Source organism: Caretta caretta, chromosome 7 (genome assembly GCF_965140235.1).
Source record: "Caretta caretta isolate rCarCar2 chromosome 7, rCarCar1.hap1, whole genome shotgun sequence".
Taxonomy (NCBI): Eukaryota; Metazoa; Chordata; order Testudines; family Cheloniidae; genus Caretta; species Caretta caretta.
Genome location: NC_134212.1, coordinates 253724 through 270935, shown reverse-complemented (window position 1 = coordinate 270935; position 17212 = coordinate 253724). Strand labels below are relative to the sequence as shown.

Below are 17212 nucleotides of genomic sequence, written 5' to 3'. Positions count from 1 at the left end.
GACTAATCTAATCGCCTTTTATGATGAGATTACTGGTTCTGTGGATGAAGGGAAAGCAGTGGATGTATTGTTTCTTGACTTTAGCAAAGCTTTTGACACGGTCTCCCACAGTATTCTTGTCAGCAAGTTAAGGAAGTATGGGCTGGATGAATGCACTATAAGGTGGGTAGAAAGCTGGCTAGATTGTCGGGCTCAACGGGTAGTGATCAATGGCTCCATGTCTAGTTGGCAGCCGGTATCAAGTGGAGTGCCCCAAGGGTCGGTCCTGGGGCCGGTTTTGTTCAATATCTTCATAAATGATCTGGAGGATGGTGTGGATTGCACTCTCAGCAAATTTGCGGATGATACTAAACTGGGAGGAGTGGTAGATACGCTGGAGGGGAGGGATAGGATACAGAAGGACCTAGACAAATTGGAGGATTGGGCCAAAAGAAATCTGATGAGGTTCAATAAGGATAAGTGCAGGGTCCTGCACTTAGGACGGAAGAACCCAATGCACAGCTACAGACTAGGGACCGAATGGTTAGGCAGCAGTTCTGCGGAAAAGGACCTAGGGGTGACAGTGGACGAGAAGCTGGATATGAGTCAGCAGTGTGCCCTTGTTGCCAAGAAGGCCAATGGCAGTTTGGGATGTATAAGTAGGGGCATAGCCAGCAGATCGAGGGACGTGATCGTTCCCCTCTATTCGACATTGGTGAGGCCTCATCTGGAGTACTGTGTCCAGTTTTGGGCCCCACACTTCAAGAAGGATGTGGATAAATTGGAGAGAGTCCAGCGAAGGGCAACAAAAATGATTAGGGGTCTGGAACACATGAGTTATGAGGAGAGGCTGAGGGAGCTGGGATTGTTTAGCCTGCAGAAGAGAAGAATGAGGGGGGATTTGATAGCTGCTTTCAACTACCTGAAAGGGGGTTCCAAAGAGGATGGCTCTAGACTGTTCTCAATGGTAGCAGATGACAGAACGAGGAGTAATGGTCTCAAGTTGCAGTGGGGGAGGTTTAGATTGGATATTAGGAAAAACTTTTTCACTAAGAGGGTGGTGAAACACTGGAATGCGTTACCTAGGGAGGTGGTAGAATCTCCTTCCTTAGAGGTTTTTAAGGTCAGGCTTGACAAAGCCCTGGCTGGGATGATTTAACTGGGAATTGGTCCTGCTTCGAGCAGGGGGTTGGACTAGATGACCTTCTGGGGTCCCTTCCAACCCTGATATTCTATGATTCTATGATTCTTAAAAAATTTGCAGATGACACAAAGCTGGAAGGGATAGCAAGCACTTTGTAGGATAAGTTTAGAGTTCAAAATGACTGACAAATTGGAGAATTGGTCTGAATTGAACAAGATGAAATTCAATAAAGGCAAGTGCAAAGCACTTCACTTAGGAAGCTAAACAATCAAAGGCAGTTACAAAATGGGGAAACTCTCCAGGTGATAGTACTGTTGAAAAGGAACTGGAGGCTATAGTGGACCACAAACTCAGTATGAGTCAATAATGTGATACAGCTGCAAAAAAAACCTAATACAATGCTGCGGTGTATTAACAGGAGGTAACTGTCCTGCTCTATTCAGCACTAGTGAGGCCCAGTTGGAGTACTGTGTCCAATTCTGGGCACCACAATTTAAGAAAGATGTGGACAAATTGGAAAGAGTCCAGAGGAGAGCAACAATACTGATAAAAGGCTTAGAAAACCTGACCTATTGGGAAAAAAACTGGGCATGTTTAGTCTTGAGAAAAGAAGACTGAGGGATAAATTGATAACAGTCTTCTAATATGTTAACAGTCATTATAAATAGGACAGCAATCAATTGTTCGCCAAGTTCACGGAGGTATGACAAGAAGTAATGGGCTTAATCTGCAGCAAGGGCAATTTAGGTTAGATATTAAGTTCAGGAATAGGCTTCCAAGGGAGGTTGTGGCAGCTTTTAAAAACAAGTTTGACAAACACCCATTAGAGATGGTCTAGGTTTATTTGGTCCTGCCACAGTGCAGGCACTGGACTTGATGATTTCTTGAGGTCCCTTCCAGGCCTACATTTTTATGATTCTATGACCTACACAACTCCCACTCTCCAAGAGAATCTGTGAGCAGAGAATAGCATTGCAGCTGCAGTCTTATGGAAGCAGTATAAGAGGGGTTTGAACTGAGATGTTACCTGATAGGCAAATATGTGCCTAGAAACTCCATGTCCTCCTCCAAGTACTTCCACTGCAATGTGCCCAGATCTCTCAGCCCAGCTCCCACCGGTGATGCACACAATACTGCAGGGAAATCAGAGGACAAGGTCACTGTAGGGGTCACCTTTTGGGGTGCAGTGCAGACCAGTGAGAGGTTGTGTCACTGCTTGTTCTGTAATCCTGAGTGCCTTAAACTGCTCTGCTGCTGGAGCTCCTGGCCTGCGTGCTCCCACACAGCATCTAAGCATGCACTAAGTGTCTTAAGTGTTGAGCAGTCCAGCAGCCTGCTTGCTACACCACAGCCATACGTTGGTCTCCATCAGCCTAGATTACTACTCGCCAACTGACCCCAACACACACCCCAGTTCTGAATTTCCCCAAAACCATCTGCCCTGAAACGTCCAGCCTTCTGCTGAACTAAGGTCTGTTGCTCCTTTAAAGACAGAAAAGCATAGCAGCTTGTTGCCTTAACTGGAGTTGACAATCACTTCAATTAAAAAAAGCTGGGTTGGTTTAGATCAAAAATAAAACAAGTTTATTAACAAAAGAGATGGGTTTTAAGTGAGTTCAAATACAAGGGAGAAAGACAAAATAGTTTCATGCAAATAAAAGTAAGATACACTTTCTAGTGGCTAAGACTTAACTCATCAAGGTACAGCTGGGTTCAAGGTAGATTTTTTTTTTTCCTCCCCTTTCCAGCCATGGCTGACCTTCTCTCAGTCAGGATCTTCCACAGCTGTACAAGTGTACTTGTTTTCATTGTGTTCCCAGGTGAAAGATCTTTGCCAAAGCAGGCTTTTCATAACTCTGTCCTACTCCCCTTGACCCATTTTTTCAATCAATTCACACAATTTATACACACATTTTCTATGACTCATCTTGTCATTCATTTTGAGGTTTCTCATTTTTGTTCTATACACTTCAGGAGTAGTCTGGAACCTTTGCAATACAGCCTTTTAAAATTCACCATATTTCAATGCTTGTTCAAGTTCCATTTCATTAAATACATTTAAAGCTTTCCCCCAGAGCCCACTAATGAAAATTGGGACTTCTTGGAACGCTCTGGAACGTAGCCTTTCAAAAGTGGTCAAGGATTCTTCAATACAGTCTGCTTCCTTTGAATGCAGGACACAACTTGTCCCAGCTGGGTGTTCCTTGGGGAAAGAGTACACATGTGGGCTGTGGAATTTGTCCATGCCTTTCCATCATGTCCAAGTTATATAACCTCTCTTCTCTTTTTCCAGGGCTTCTTTGTCTTTCAGCTCTATGGCTTTTTGGTGGGCAACTGCTTCCAGGTCCTGCCTGTGTACCTCTTCTTGCTCTTTGGCTTCTATCCTTTTCCCATTTTTAGTATTCACGATCCCTCTTGTTGTTCTGCTTCCCATTTCTGAAGTTCTCATGCTGCATACTCAGCCTCTCTTTTTAGGGCTTTTTGCTCCTTTCCAATTCAGCCAACTCTAGCTTAGTGATTGTTCCATTGTCATTCATTTTCAACTTCCTTTGTTCTATTTCCCTTGCCCAAAATAAACAAACAGAAAATAATAAAACTGTAACCTTTCTTTGACTGTTCCCAGTCTTATCACTTGAGAATCACTTAAAACTGTTTTCCAAGTATAAGTGTAAAGCTTCAGTCAAAACAGCAAGTTGTGTGTAAATCCTGCCAGCTATGCCATTGTGACATTTTGGGGTTCATCCCAGACCCGTGGGAAGTTGTATCACCACTTGTCCTGTAACCCTGAGTGCCCCAAAATGCTCTGCTGCTGTAGCCACTTGTTTGGGTGCTCTCAGCCAGCACACAAGGATGCACTAATTGTCTGTGCATAGAGCAACCCTGGTCCAGCATCTCTGACTTCAGCAACCTACTTGTTACACTACTGCCACACTCTGGGCTCCACCAGTGTTGGTTACTAGTAGCCCACTGACCCCAATCCTGAATCCCCCAAACCATCTGCCCTGATGTGCCCAGTCCTCTCCTGGAACATTCAGAGGACTTAAGGTCTGTTGCTCCTTTAAAGAGACAAAAGCACAGCAGCTTTTTGCTTTAATTGGAGTTAATCACTGTGATGGGATCCCCGGGGTGGAGCCTGGGGACCACGGGGACCACTGTGCCCTCCTGAACCCTCTCCAGCCTGAACTGTCTCTCACAATGCCTTGTAGTGACAAGCAGCAAGCCCTTCCAGGCACTGTTATCACTCAGCATGTGGAGCCTCAACACCCAGCTTGATTGCATGAATGCTCCCAGAGCCACACATGAATCACACAGAAAAAGGCACCAAAGCCAAATACCCCCAGCTCCCAGCACTTTACCCCAGAAATATACCGTCTTGCTCTGCTCAAGATAAGCAGTTCAAATTTATTAATTGGTTCAGCACTTCATCAATAGAAAGTGAACATACATCAGCCTTTGTAAAACCTGAGCACATTTACTATTCATTTCAGGCAAACTCACTGGTAAAGAAACACTAAAACAGGTTTATTGGCTACAAAAGATAGATTTTAAGTGACTATGTGACAGGCAAAGAGTCAGAGTTAGTTACCAAAATAAAATAAAATATAAGCATGCAGTCTAAACTCTCAACCCTATTAGACTGGGCAACATACAGATTAAGCAGTTTTTCTCATCCCACTGGATATTGAAATTCATAGTTCACAGATTTCACCCTTGAAATCTGGGCCAGTCCCCTCATTTGGAGTCTTCAGAGTGTCCTTGTTGCTTGCAGTGCAGGTGGGTGAAGGAGAAAGGTCAAGCATGGGCCTGCTGTTTTCTGTTTTATACCCTCAGTCCATGTGCTTGGAAAACACAAGTCCAGGCATGTCTGGGGGGCATTGCTAAGTCTCCAGGCAAGGTTGAGCAATTCCTCTGGTGTGGCCTTATACAGGTGAGTCATTGAATTGTAGCTCCCTTGCTGGACAATGGCTGTTGATAGTTTTTTGACACCCGCTCGTGTGTTGGTTACTTTCCTTGCTGTTGCCTTTGGGGAGCTAGTATCTGACTGATTCCCCAACTTTCAGCATGTTTAAGTGACAACCATACAACAAAATTCTCAATTTCATATGCATTAATGATATACATATATGGATAGAGAAATTACTTTCAGCAGATCATAACCTTTCCTCATACCTTACAAGGCATGCTTTATATGTAAGATCACGATTATATAAAAATGACGAATATGGGGGTTACAGGACATCCCTCCAAGGTATAGGATGTCACAATCACTTGAAGGCAAACACGGCACTGGGTTGATTTGGAATAAAAATAAAACTAGCTCATTAAAGAAAGAGAAAGGTTTTAATTGAGTTCAAGTATAAAGTCAGATAAAGTCAGAATGGCTACAAAGTGAAAAACGCTTTCTAGTGATTAAGACTTAATAAAGCCACAGTCATGGTTCAAGGTAAGATTTTTCCCACACTCCTTCCAGCCAGATGGCTGACAACCCCCTTGGTCAGGTTCTCCCATAAGGTCCAAAGTCCTTGGTTCCTTGTCTACTTAGGTGAAAGATCACTTGGGTTTTTTTGCCCCTCTCTTTTATAATCCAGTGAATATTTTAAATGTATCCTTCTCAAGGTTCAGTGCCCCTGCTGTGAGGAAAGGTGTCATGGAGTCTGTTGGAGACTATTCCATGCTGGTTTCTTCCCTGCTGGTGCTTTTTACAGCGCAAATTGATCTGTCCCTGTAGCCTCCAATACACCAATGACTGGCAACTTGACTGTGATTGCACCTCGACGGAAATGTCAGCCTTTCCTTTGCTTGAAAAAAATCCTGTTTATTCACTCCTCATACTAATCTGGTTCAAACTCATTTTAGTTCCATATTTCCTTTCCATTTATACAGTCCTTTGGGCATTTGCCGCACGCACGCCACGCAAGAATATTAATGATCGGTGTGATATTGGCTTTCCAAAGATACCTAACATGATACCTATTAGATACAAATTATGTCATAAAGTGAATTGGAGTACACTAAACTGGTCAGGCCTGCTGAAACTTGATACCCGATACCAGTGAGACCCTTGCTCTCTGACATTGGGATGCCCTTAGGGTCACAGTAGGGCAGAGGGTGGAGTAGGACCTACATGCCATCTGCACAACACAATCTGTTCTAAATCCAATTTAACAACCAAGGTCCCATTTCCTTGACAGTTCATAGATGGAGATGTGGGTTCTAATATAGCTGGGAATTGAGCCATTAATGGCCTGGGATCAGAACCAAAGCCTTAAACTGGCAATGGAAACAGCCTGGAAGCCCTTAATGGGATCAGAACAGAGGGATGATGGCAGGGAGGAGACACAGCTGTGTTTGTGCCACCTAGAATCTATCCATTGCTTTCTTTTTCAACTTCAGATACAGTGAATCACAGACCAGTGCATGGATCACAGTGGCCAGGTCCTCGCCCAGGAGGAAAAGGTGGAGTTTTCTACTGAGCTGGAGGTGAAAGGTGGTGTTTTTAGTCACTGAAGCTACCTGCCACATAGACTCAATGATGACTCAGACAGTATGACAACTCTTTGCACTGCTCTGGCAAAATGGGGCTAGATGCTTTCAACCGAAGGTGAAGCAGCATACCAGCTAGCTCTTCAAGTCATTTCCCATCTAACTAGCATCACTTCAGTCTTGCCCGTGTGTCAGTAACAAGGGGTCTGATACAGGGTGTCTGTGACAGCTCGCCACAAGTTTTTACTAGTCCTCTAATAGTAAATTAAAGTAAAACTCAAAGAACTCGCCCTTTAAATTTCAAACCAAAACTTACTGGGTGGTTGCACCATTTAAGTGAAGGTGCACCTGCTGTTAGGACCAGGACCAAGACCCTGGGTTAGGCCTGTGGAGCAAATCTTCCAATTTAGGTATTCCCAGCACTCCCCTTGAAGCAGGCAAGCTTTAACTTGTCTGGTGGTTCCTGATTGGCTATGCCCTCCGTTCTATTTGATCCCTGTAACAGGATGGCTTTCCTGTGGGCTGGAGAGCCTGAGGCTAAGCCAGCCCTGATTATAAGATGAGCCCCATCTGAGGTGAATCTGGGATTCCAATATAAACAGCAGCAGGAAGCTGCAGGTAGGAGTGCAATTGAGTGAATAGCTGAGATGAGACTGCCAGAGGCAGGAAGCCTGGTGATAAACTGGGGAAGCTCAGGAGACCATGTGAATCTGGTAGAAGGAGTAGCTATGAGGAGCAAGTGTGGCTCCTCAAGAGCCCTAGCCAGACAAAGCCGGGGAGTGGGAGTTAAAGAAGGGACGATGAACTGAAAAACTGTTTGCTTTGGACTTTTGGATTCTGTTCTTGTAACAAACTCTGTTACCAGCCTGAGGAGAGCTGGGGAAATTAAAAGATTGAACTTAAAAGGTCACTGGAGATTGCGTGAGTTCTTAAAGGAGCCCAGAAGAAGGGGAAATAGAGGGGGGATGTCAGAGTTATAATCATAGAATATCAGGGTTGGAAGGGACCTCAGGAGGTCATCTAGTCCAACCCCCTGCTCAAAGCAGGACCAATCCCCAATTTCTTTTTTTTTTTTTGTCCCAGATCCCTAAATAGCCCCCTCAAGGATTGAACTCTCAATCCTGGGTTTAGCAGCCCAACTCTTAAACCACTGAGCTAACCCTCCCCCCATGAGTGACATAGGGAGGAGGGGATAGCTCAGTGGTTTGAGCATTGACCTGCTTAAACCCAGGGTTGTGAGTTCAATCCTTGAGGGGACCTTTTAGGGATCTGGGGCAAAAATTCGGGATTAGTCCTGCTTTGAGCAGGGGGCTGGACTAGATGATCTCCTGAGGTCCTTTTCAATCCTGATATTCTATGGCCACGAGGCTCCTACCAACGAGGGGGAGCCATCATGCTACAATCCCTGACCTGAGTATAAGGCCTCTTGGCAAGACATTACTAAATGCCGCACAGAGTCATCTGATAACGTGCAAGTGCACCTCCTGCCCTGTGAGCCCTTCGACTGGCGCGGGAGCAATGGCTGACAGCAGGAGTTCCCACGGCCACTTCCCAGAGAATCTTACTCGACTCCCAGGGGTAGGGAGCTGCTGACATGGGACAGAAGCAATGTAATTGTAACAGTCATTGCCATGTTAAAAGGTTACTCAGACATTCTGCTTTGCTCTTTGCTCCACCACCCATGTCCATTCAGTTCTCTTCCTGCCCCTGCCCATGTGTCCCAGATGCCTACTCCCTCGCTATCCTCCTGTGTCTGCTGCCATACTCCCTGGTTCCTTTCTGCCTGCTCCCTTGATTATGCTTCCCAGCATCCCTGCTCCCTTGCAGCCTAGGCCTCCTCTCACCTGCCCGTGTTGCCAGCCACATTCTTATGGCCCTTTCCTTCACCTGGTCCCCTAGACATACTGTCTAGCTACCTGATTCTCTTCTCTTCTGGCTCTGAAGGTAGATCTTGTTTCCCTTCCTTTTTCTTCTTTAAAGATGCCTCTAGAGATCTTTAGACTCCAGTTTGTGACGAAGAGCCTTGACGTAAGGACCAGAAGCCAGCATCATGTGCCCTGCCAGCCATTTGCTGGCCACCAGCAAGTGATCTGGGGCCCACTAGGGCTCCATGGAGAACAGTTTGACTATCTCTGGCTGAGAGCATTTTGCCATCTGAAAGCTGCCTCATTTTCACCCTGGTTTTACTGGTAGGTGGAGGTTGTCATTATGATGATGCTCCAGCTCTGTTTGGAGGTTGTGAGCAGGAATAAGAATCATGGTGTCACCTCCATCAACACTATTCCCATATTAAGCTACCTGTTGCCTGTGGTATGAGACAGTATTTTTGTGCTCAAATAAATTTGTTAGTCTCTAAGGTGCCACAAGTACTCCTTTTCTTTTTGAGTATTTTTTCAGTTGTGCAACTTGCACAAGCAACAGCCTTTTCTATCCTGTGATTACCTTGCAACAGCAACACCTGGCCTTGGGGTCACATGGTATATTTAGCAGGAGCAGCACTCCTCTGGCACTGGCAGCTTGTTCAGAATGTGGCAGCATTATCTGCTCACTGGCTTGAGTACATGTCACCAAACTAAACTGCCTCAGAGCTCTTTACATTTGATGCCTGTAAAGTGATGGATTTACCATGGGCCCACTGGTCTTTAAAGCCCTTAGAAGTAGGCCCTGGCTGTATCTCAGACTTCCTCTTTGAGACTCATCTTGACAGGTTGTACCTGGCACCCTCTCCCTATAAGGAATCCCAGTGCCTCATTTCAGGTTGTCAGGTGAAGTCGTCTTTGCTACAGAGGAGGTCACTTCCCTTTCACATTAGTCTCAGCCTCTTGCCTCCTAAAATTGAACTAATGCCAACAAAGGTGTTTTGGCTTTTTTTGGAGGACACTTCCCTCCTTTCCCCTCCCCGTTTTTCAGATCGTGTTTATTTCAGTCTGATATTTTTATGAAGACTATCACATTAGTTGTTTTTGTTGGGAGTGATGAATGCTAGGGGTCAGGCCTCTTTAAAAATAAACAGCTTCTGTTCAAATTCAATGCCCAAGTGGTGAGTAGGTGTGGAAAATTGCTTTACTCGGGTGTCACTGCCCTTGGGAAGGTGCAAAAGGCAACTCAGTGTCTGGAGCAGAAGGTTTTGATCCAGGTTACCATGGCTAGGGAGGGGGTGGGACATTACCCCATTCTGATGTCAGTGGCCCAGTGGGAAACCCAATGTCTCATTCCGTGGGGGAGTTTCACAGATACACTACCTGCTGGAGATTTCATATTCTTGAGCATCTACAGCACAAGGAATTCCTGCAACAGTAACGGTTTCTGCAATGTCCTGATGTTTCTGGCCAAGGTTTGAGCCAACAATAGTGAGTCTAGTGCCACCTTCAACTGGTCCAGATAGGGGATAAACCTGCAAAGATACCCAAGCATGTGTTCATTTCATAGCACCTCAGATGCAGGTAGCCTAATAAGGTGCCGGACCCAAAACAGCCAAAGTTCTGTCCTCTTCCTAGGCTGGCCAAAGGAGACACTTTTTGCTGGCCAAGACTCGTGTCAGGTTCTCTTGCTATAGATTAGCTGCTCTATCATCACAAGCAGGAAGGGCTACTCCTGGGGGAATTCTATGCCAAAAAATTAAAAATTCTGTGCACAATATTTTAAAAATCTGCAAAATTCCACATATTTTATTTGTCAAAATAATACAATATAATCAACTGGAGCCCCAGATGCCGGGGGCTTACAGCAGATGGGAGTGCTCAGGGGGAAATCACAAATTCTCCATGAAAAACTTTTTTGTGGGTAATATTAATTCTGCACAAATTCTGCATTGTGCAATGGTGCAGAATTCCAGCAGGAGTAAAGTGCTGTAAATGAGAGACCTAGGATCCGTGCCCTCCTCCTTCCCACACTTTGGTCTTATCACTAATTTCCACAAAGGTATAATGCCATTAAATTCCCCTTTAGAACAGCTGTGGCAGCCCATCCTTTGCCTACTCACTGCTGCACTGACTGCTTCTCTGGGGGCTCTGGTGATGAGGAGCTATTATATAAGCTGTTATCTATTACTTGTATTGCAGTAGTGTCCAGAGGGTCTCCCATAGGTTCAGTGCCCCACTGCGCTAGGTGCTGCACAAAAACACAATCAAAAGACAGTTCATGCCCCTAAGAGTATATAGGATAAATTATGACAAGAAGCATCAAGTGGATATAGCATGTAACTGGAGGGAGGACAAGGTGACAGCAGGGGGCACAGAGTTACAGACACATACGCTATGGTAATCAGCAAGAGACAGGTCCAAAAGATTTTTTTTAATAAACCAGAATTAATAACCACCTCTGCTCCCTCTTCCATCCCTGCCAAGTCAGTGTCACTTCGCCTTGTGCACCTTCATTATTTCAGGCTCAGCTATCATTATGCTAGTCTATCCCAATCACTGAGTTAGGACAGCAAGGGGATTCTACTCTTTCGACTTCATCCCCAATTCCTGGATCCAGCAGCTTCCTGCATATTGGTTTCAATTGGTCTGAGGTATACATTTGTTGTTTCTTTCATCTTGGCTACTACAGATTGGTTGCACTCTTGCACTTTGTGTCAGGCTCTCCAAACTCTCAGTGCTGAAGAATTAACAGTGGGAGAGGAACCGTTGTTGCTATTTGGACTGTCTGAGGTTTTTTTGGCTGCTTTGTGGAACCCCCATTGCCCCTGAGTGCAGTACAGTAAAGAGTAGTGGTTACTCACTGAATAAATGAGGGGTGCAGGACATACATCCGCTATCTCTTCTGTGCAGGATCCTCGGAAGATGCAGTTGGGCTGCTGCCCCCCACACCACACACAGTTATACTTGGAGTCAGCCGTTTGGCAGCGGCTGCAATCAGAGTGTCCCATGGAGCAGTTATAGAGAGTTACTGCAGAGGAACAACATTCAAAAGGGCATCTGTGAAAATCCCAACAGTGCACAGAATGACCCCAGCAACTAAGCACCTGGCACTAACAAACAAAACAACAACTCAGAGCCTGTAACATGCAGGCTGAAGGGCTGCCCCTGATTTCCCAGTGATGGGACTATTGTAGGACACCCTGAACACCAACCGTCTCAATTTAAATTTTCCCAGCTACCCCATGTTCCATTCTCTAAATCCCTCTTTTACTGGTGAGGTGTCACTCTCCTACCATAGAGATCCACAGCGCTGTCCACTCGGAGGTGTTGCTTCCTCTGCACAAACACCACAGCACTGAATTCAAGTTGAGGTGCCAAGTAACTATACTGCAAAGAGACCAGAATGTCAGGATATCAAATGGACCAAATGAGGCCTCTAACTCACTGAATAAACAGAAGTGCCTCAGTACTTCACACAGTAGTTTAACACACGTTGCAGCAAATAACTTGCCTCTTTCATTAAGAGACAAAGGGCCTGACTCTCAAAGATGGGCAGGGTAATTGCATATGTAAATGTGTGCATGCAAATGGCTATTTGTGTGCCTAACTGACCACCTGCAGATGCAAACACCCAAATGCATGTTCACATGTGTTATTTGTGCAAAAAACTCACTCCAGCTGAGACATCTTGTGACAGAACCAGTATGACTCACCTCTCTGTGAACCTGGTCAGTGTTCCCACATGAACCAAAGTGAGATCGCTGATTAAGTAGAAGGTGATTACCAAGTCAACAAGGGGATTCAGCTCCTTAGCTGAGGATGTTTGAAAGAGACGGCAAGAGCCGGGGAGAGCTGGAAGGAAGGGTCAGAGAAGCTTAAGATCTCAGACAACTGTGATCTCTTCCTCCCCACCCCGCTCTGTGCCTTGGTAGTAGGGAAAGATTTGGGGAAAAGCTTTATGCTGTGGGGAACAAATATTTGTAAAATACATTGGAAATAAAGCACAGAACTTGTCACTGGTGTGCATGAGGATTCTTTGCAGTAAGGAATCCAGGGTGAGGGAACCCCACCCCATGAGAACTGGGGGCTTGTCCGAGATCTTCTGTGCTGGGCAGTGGAACAGCAAAAGGAGTTTCAGAAAATCTTTCAAGCATTTCAGCAGACCCAGCAACAAGCACGACAGTCCTTGTTATCCTCACATGTGGAACAATAACGGAACCTACAACAATTTATCGCACAGCAGGCACAGGTGCAGCAACAGCTCATGGAGAAGCTGGTGAATCCCATGGCAGGGAGTGATAACTGGGTGGTGGGCACAAGACTGTGCAAAATGGGCCCAGCAGATGATCCTGATGCCTTTTTGTTGACATTTGAGAGGGTGGCATGAGGAGTAGGCTGCGAGAAGAGAGTATGGGCCCTCCAATTAGCTCTCTACACTTGGGAGAGGCACAAGCTGCCTATGTGGCACAGAGTGATGCACAAGCAGCTGACTATGATATAAAAAAAGCAGCCATATAAGGCGGCTCCAAGGTGAGAGCTCAAATATCAGATACCTGGCAGGCTGACGTGATCGCGACCAGGAACGTGACCTTCCAGGAGAAGAGAAGGAGAAAGCAGGAAGCCAAAGGCTCGAAGGGGTACCCGTGAGCCATCACAGCACCAGATGCAAGTCCCATGGAGGAACAAAATCTCTGACATGTGGGTTGAGGCGCTCCAGGCCCTGATATGGCTGTGATATCCTCAGAGAAAACCCACCCACCACTCCAGGGCAGGTCGAAGGCCGAGATGGCTGCTAGATGGACCTTGATGGATGAGAGTGACAAGCCCTGAAGCCTGAGGTGCAGGGGGTAGTCTAGAATGATCTGCAATGGGGCTCACTCGGGACATACCCCCTTATTTGCCATCCAGCAGGTGAATAGCTTCCATTTGGCCAGGTAGGTTGCCCTGGTGGAGGGCTTTCCACTGCCCAACAGGACTCATTGGACCTCTAACGAGCACTGCCGTTCTTGCACATTTAGCCAAGCCATCAGATGAACCGCCGCCAGGTTCGGGTGCAGGAGACTGCCATGGTTCTGGGACAACAGGTCTGCCCTGAGCAGCATCTGGAACGGGGTCGCCACCGAGAGATCCAGCAGAGTGCTAAACCAGTGTTGGTGGGCCCACGCCAGTGCTAAAAGGATGATCTTCGCCCTGTCCTGCTTGATTTTCATGAGGACCCTGGGCAGCAACGGCACCATGATCAGAGTCCCTGTCCCTGCCCTGGAATGAGCAGAAGACATGGCATTTTCTGTTCTTCCTGGATGTGAATAGGTCCACCTGGGGAGTTCCCCACCTGCAGAAAATAGAACTGACCACCTCCGGGTGAAGGGGAGAGAGGGGGATGTCCTGCTGAGGCAGTCTGCCCAAGCGTTCCTGGCCCCTGGGAGGTGAGCAGCCATGAGGTGGATGTCGTGCTGCAGGCAGAAATCCCTGATGTTGATGTGCAGGGACTGATTGTGACTGAACGAATGGCCTTGAGTACTAAGATTGCCCAGATGGGCTCCCCAACTCAGGTCCGAAGGGTCAGAGACAAGAGTCATCGATGAGATGGGGGTTGCAAAAGGGACTCCTTCCAGCACCAGCGTGGGATCTTGCCACCATGTAAGGGATGACAGTACACTGTGTCACTCTGATCACTTGGTCCATACTGTGCTGGTTGGGGACATAGACTGATGCCAGCCATGCCTGTAGGGGCCTGAGGAGGAGTCATGCGTGCCAAACCACATAAGTGCTTGCTGCCATGTGACCCAACAGTCTCAGGCATGTAGGGGCAGTGGTGAGTGGTTGGACACACAGACGAGATTAGGTCCACCATGGCGTGGAACCAAGTTTCAGGGAGGAAGGCTCTGGCTCAAGTGGAGTTGAGTATTGCCCCAATTAATTCTATATGTTGCACTGGGGTGAGGGTCGACTTTTTGTCATTTATTAATAGGCCCAGATCACGGCAGGTGGAACAGACCAGATTGAGATGTCTCCGCACCTGATCCGAGGACTGGCCCCTTATCAACCAGTGTTCGAGGTACGGGTAATCTGGACTCCCAGATCTACCCATGTAAAGTGTTTGTGAACACTTTCAGGGCAGATGAAAGACAAAAGGGCATCGCCGTGAACTGGAAATGGTGCTGGCCCAACACGAAACGAAGGAAATGCTGGTGCCCTGGGAATATGGAAATATGGAAGTACGCATCCTTTAAATCAAGAGCGGTGTACCAGTCTGCCAGATCCAGGGAGGGAATGATGGAGGCCAGGGAGACCATACGAAAACTTTTTGAGAGACTTGCTGAGGTGTCACACTTGTCCTTGTTGAACCTCCTCAGATTTCTTTTGGACCAATCCTCTAATTTGTCTAGGGCCCTCTGTATCCTATCCCCACCCTCCAGCGTATCTACCTCTCCTCCCAGTTTAGTGTCATCTGCAAACTTGCTGGGGGTGCAATCCACACCATCCTCCAGATCATTTATGAAGATATTGAATGAAACCGGCCCCAGGACCGACCCTTGGAGTACTCCGCTTGATACCGGCTGCCAACTGGACATGGAACCATTGATCACTACCTGTTAAGCCTGACAATCTAGCCAACTTTCTATCCACCTTATAGTCCATTCATCCAACCCATACTTCTTTAACTTGCTGGCAAGAATACTGTGGGAGACCGTGTCAAAAGCTTTGCTAAAGTCAAGAAACAATACATCCACTGCTTTCCCTTCATCCACAGAACCAGTAATCTCATCATAAAAGGCGATTAGATTAGTCAGGCATGACCTTCCCTTGGTGAATCCATGCTGGCTGTTCCTGATCACTTTCCTCTCATGCAAGTGCTTCAGGATTGATTCTTTGAGGACCTGCTCCATGATTTTTCCAGGGACTGAGATGAGGCTGACTGGCCTGTAGTTCCCAGGATCCTCCTTCTTCCCTTTTTTTAAAGGTTTCAGAGTAACAGCCGTGTTAGTCTGTATTTGCAAAAAGAAAAGGAGTACTTGTGGCACCTTAGAGACTAACCAATTTATTTGAGCATGCTCATGCTCAAATAAATTGGTTAGTCTCTAAGGTGCCACAAGTACTCCTTTTCCTTTTTTTAAAGATGGGCACTACATTAGCCTTTTTCCAGTCGTCCGGGACTTCCCCCGATCGCCATGAGTTTTCAAAGATAATGGCCAATGGCTCTGCAATCATATTCGCCAACTCCTTTAGCACTCTCGGATGCAATGCATCCGGCCCCACGGACTTGTGCTCGTCCAGCTTTTCTAAATAGTCCCGAACCACTTCTTTCTCCACAGAGGGCTGGTCGCCTCCTCCCCATGCTGTGCTGCCCAGTGCAGTAGTCTGGGAGCTGACCTTGTTCGTGAAGAAAGAGGCAAAAAAAGCATTGAGTACATTAGCTTTTCCCACATCCTCTGTCACTAGGTTGCCTCCCTCATTCAGTAAGGGGCCCACACTTTCCTTGACTATTCCTCTCATCTATCAGAATGGCGAACTCCTGTGCCCGATCCTGTGGGAGGCTCTCTTTGAACTTGCCGACAGAGTCCCACAGGTTGAAATTGTAACTGCCAAGTAGCACCTGATGGTTAGAGACCCTAAATTGGATGCTCACTGTGGAATAAATCTTTCTGCCAAATAAGTCTAGTCTCTTGACATCTTTATTTTTGGGCGTGCCATTTGCCGGACCCTGCCTGGCCCTTTTGTTGATGGCAGACATGACCAGGGACCCCACAGGAGGGTGCATGTATAGATATTCATCCCCCTTGGCGAGGACATAGGACTTCTTTTCTGCCTCCTTGAACATGGGTGGAATGGAAGATGGGGTCTGCCACACCGACTTGGCGATCTTCTGGACCCCGGGTAAACATGCAGTGCAACCTGGGCAAACAGGCAATGCGACCCGGGCTAGGGCAGAGGAGGGAATGACACTGAAGAGGTCACTGGGCTCCTCAGCTAGCTCCTCGACCTCCAAATTCAGATGGGCCCCCACCCTTTTAAGGAGGGCTTGGTGCTCCCTGATGCCATCAGGGGAGCAGCCAGTTTGTGAGGGTCCTACCACCACCTCATCTGGGGACGATGAGGATGACTGCACTGCCAGAGGGTGGGGAGCATCCCCTTGCTGCATTGGGGACCGCTCCACAGTTGCCAGGGCCTCCCTCGAGTTCACTGCTTCAGATTGGGCCCCTTGCTCCGATGCCAGCAGTAGCTTGTCCGAGGTCGCCTGGGAGGAGTGGTGGGAGTATGGTGCTGGCATTACAGGCACCCACCACTGGTTCCAGTATTGCCACTGGGCAGGCCATTGCCCCTGACACCATGCCAGTGCCACAGGCACCTTGGCAGGCTCCCAGCTGGGAAATGATCTGTCCCGGACAGGGGAAGGGCTAAACTGTCCCTCCGACCCAAACCACTGTCCTTCTGGAGACGAGGGCAGGGCCATGGAAGCCTGAGTCTGTCGACTGACTCTTGTTGGCAACCAGTATGGGGAAGGCGAGTGCCGGTTCCTGCCTGAAGAACGATACCGTAGCCCTGGCAACCGGTACTGCGACCAGGAATGGTCTCGAGTCTGAGGAGACCGACACCTAGGCGACCTGCAAGGTGATGGCGACTGGCACCTTGGTGATCTCTGGCAGGAGGACCGTTGGTACCGAGAATATGGGGATTGGTGTCACGACCCTGGAGTCCCATGTCTTGAAAGCGGAGACTGTGGTGTCGGAGACCTGGGCTT

General features: G+C 47.3%; 1 protein-coding gene across 15 annotated transcripts in view; it reads right to left on the bottom strand.

Moving 5' to 3' along the window:
* The window catches only part of PLXNB1 (plexin B1), a 210951-nt gene that overhangs the window by 44639 nt on the left and 149100 nt on the right, over positions 1 to 17212 (bottom strand). For all 15 annotated transcript variants that reach the window (XR_012669163.1, XM_075130149.1, XM_075130148.1 and 12 more), the window contains 4 exons: positions 11763 to 11856; positions 11331 to 11497; positions 9850 to 10001; positions 2151 to 2256 (listed from right to left, as the gene is read on the bottom strand). Coding sequence is in view for 14 of the 15 variants with exons in the window: in XM_075130149.1 (XP_074986250.1) it covers positions 2151 to 2256; positions 9850 to 10001; positions 11331 to 11497; positions 11763 to 11856 (519 nt within the window). In the remaining variant the exon portion in view is untranslated. The remainder of the gene's footprint in view (positions 1 to 2150; positions 2257 to 9849; positions 10002 to 11330; positions 11498 to 11762; positions 11857 to 17212) is intronic.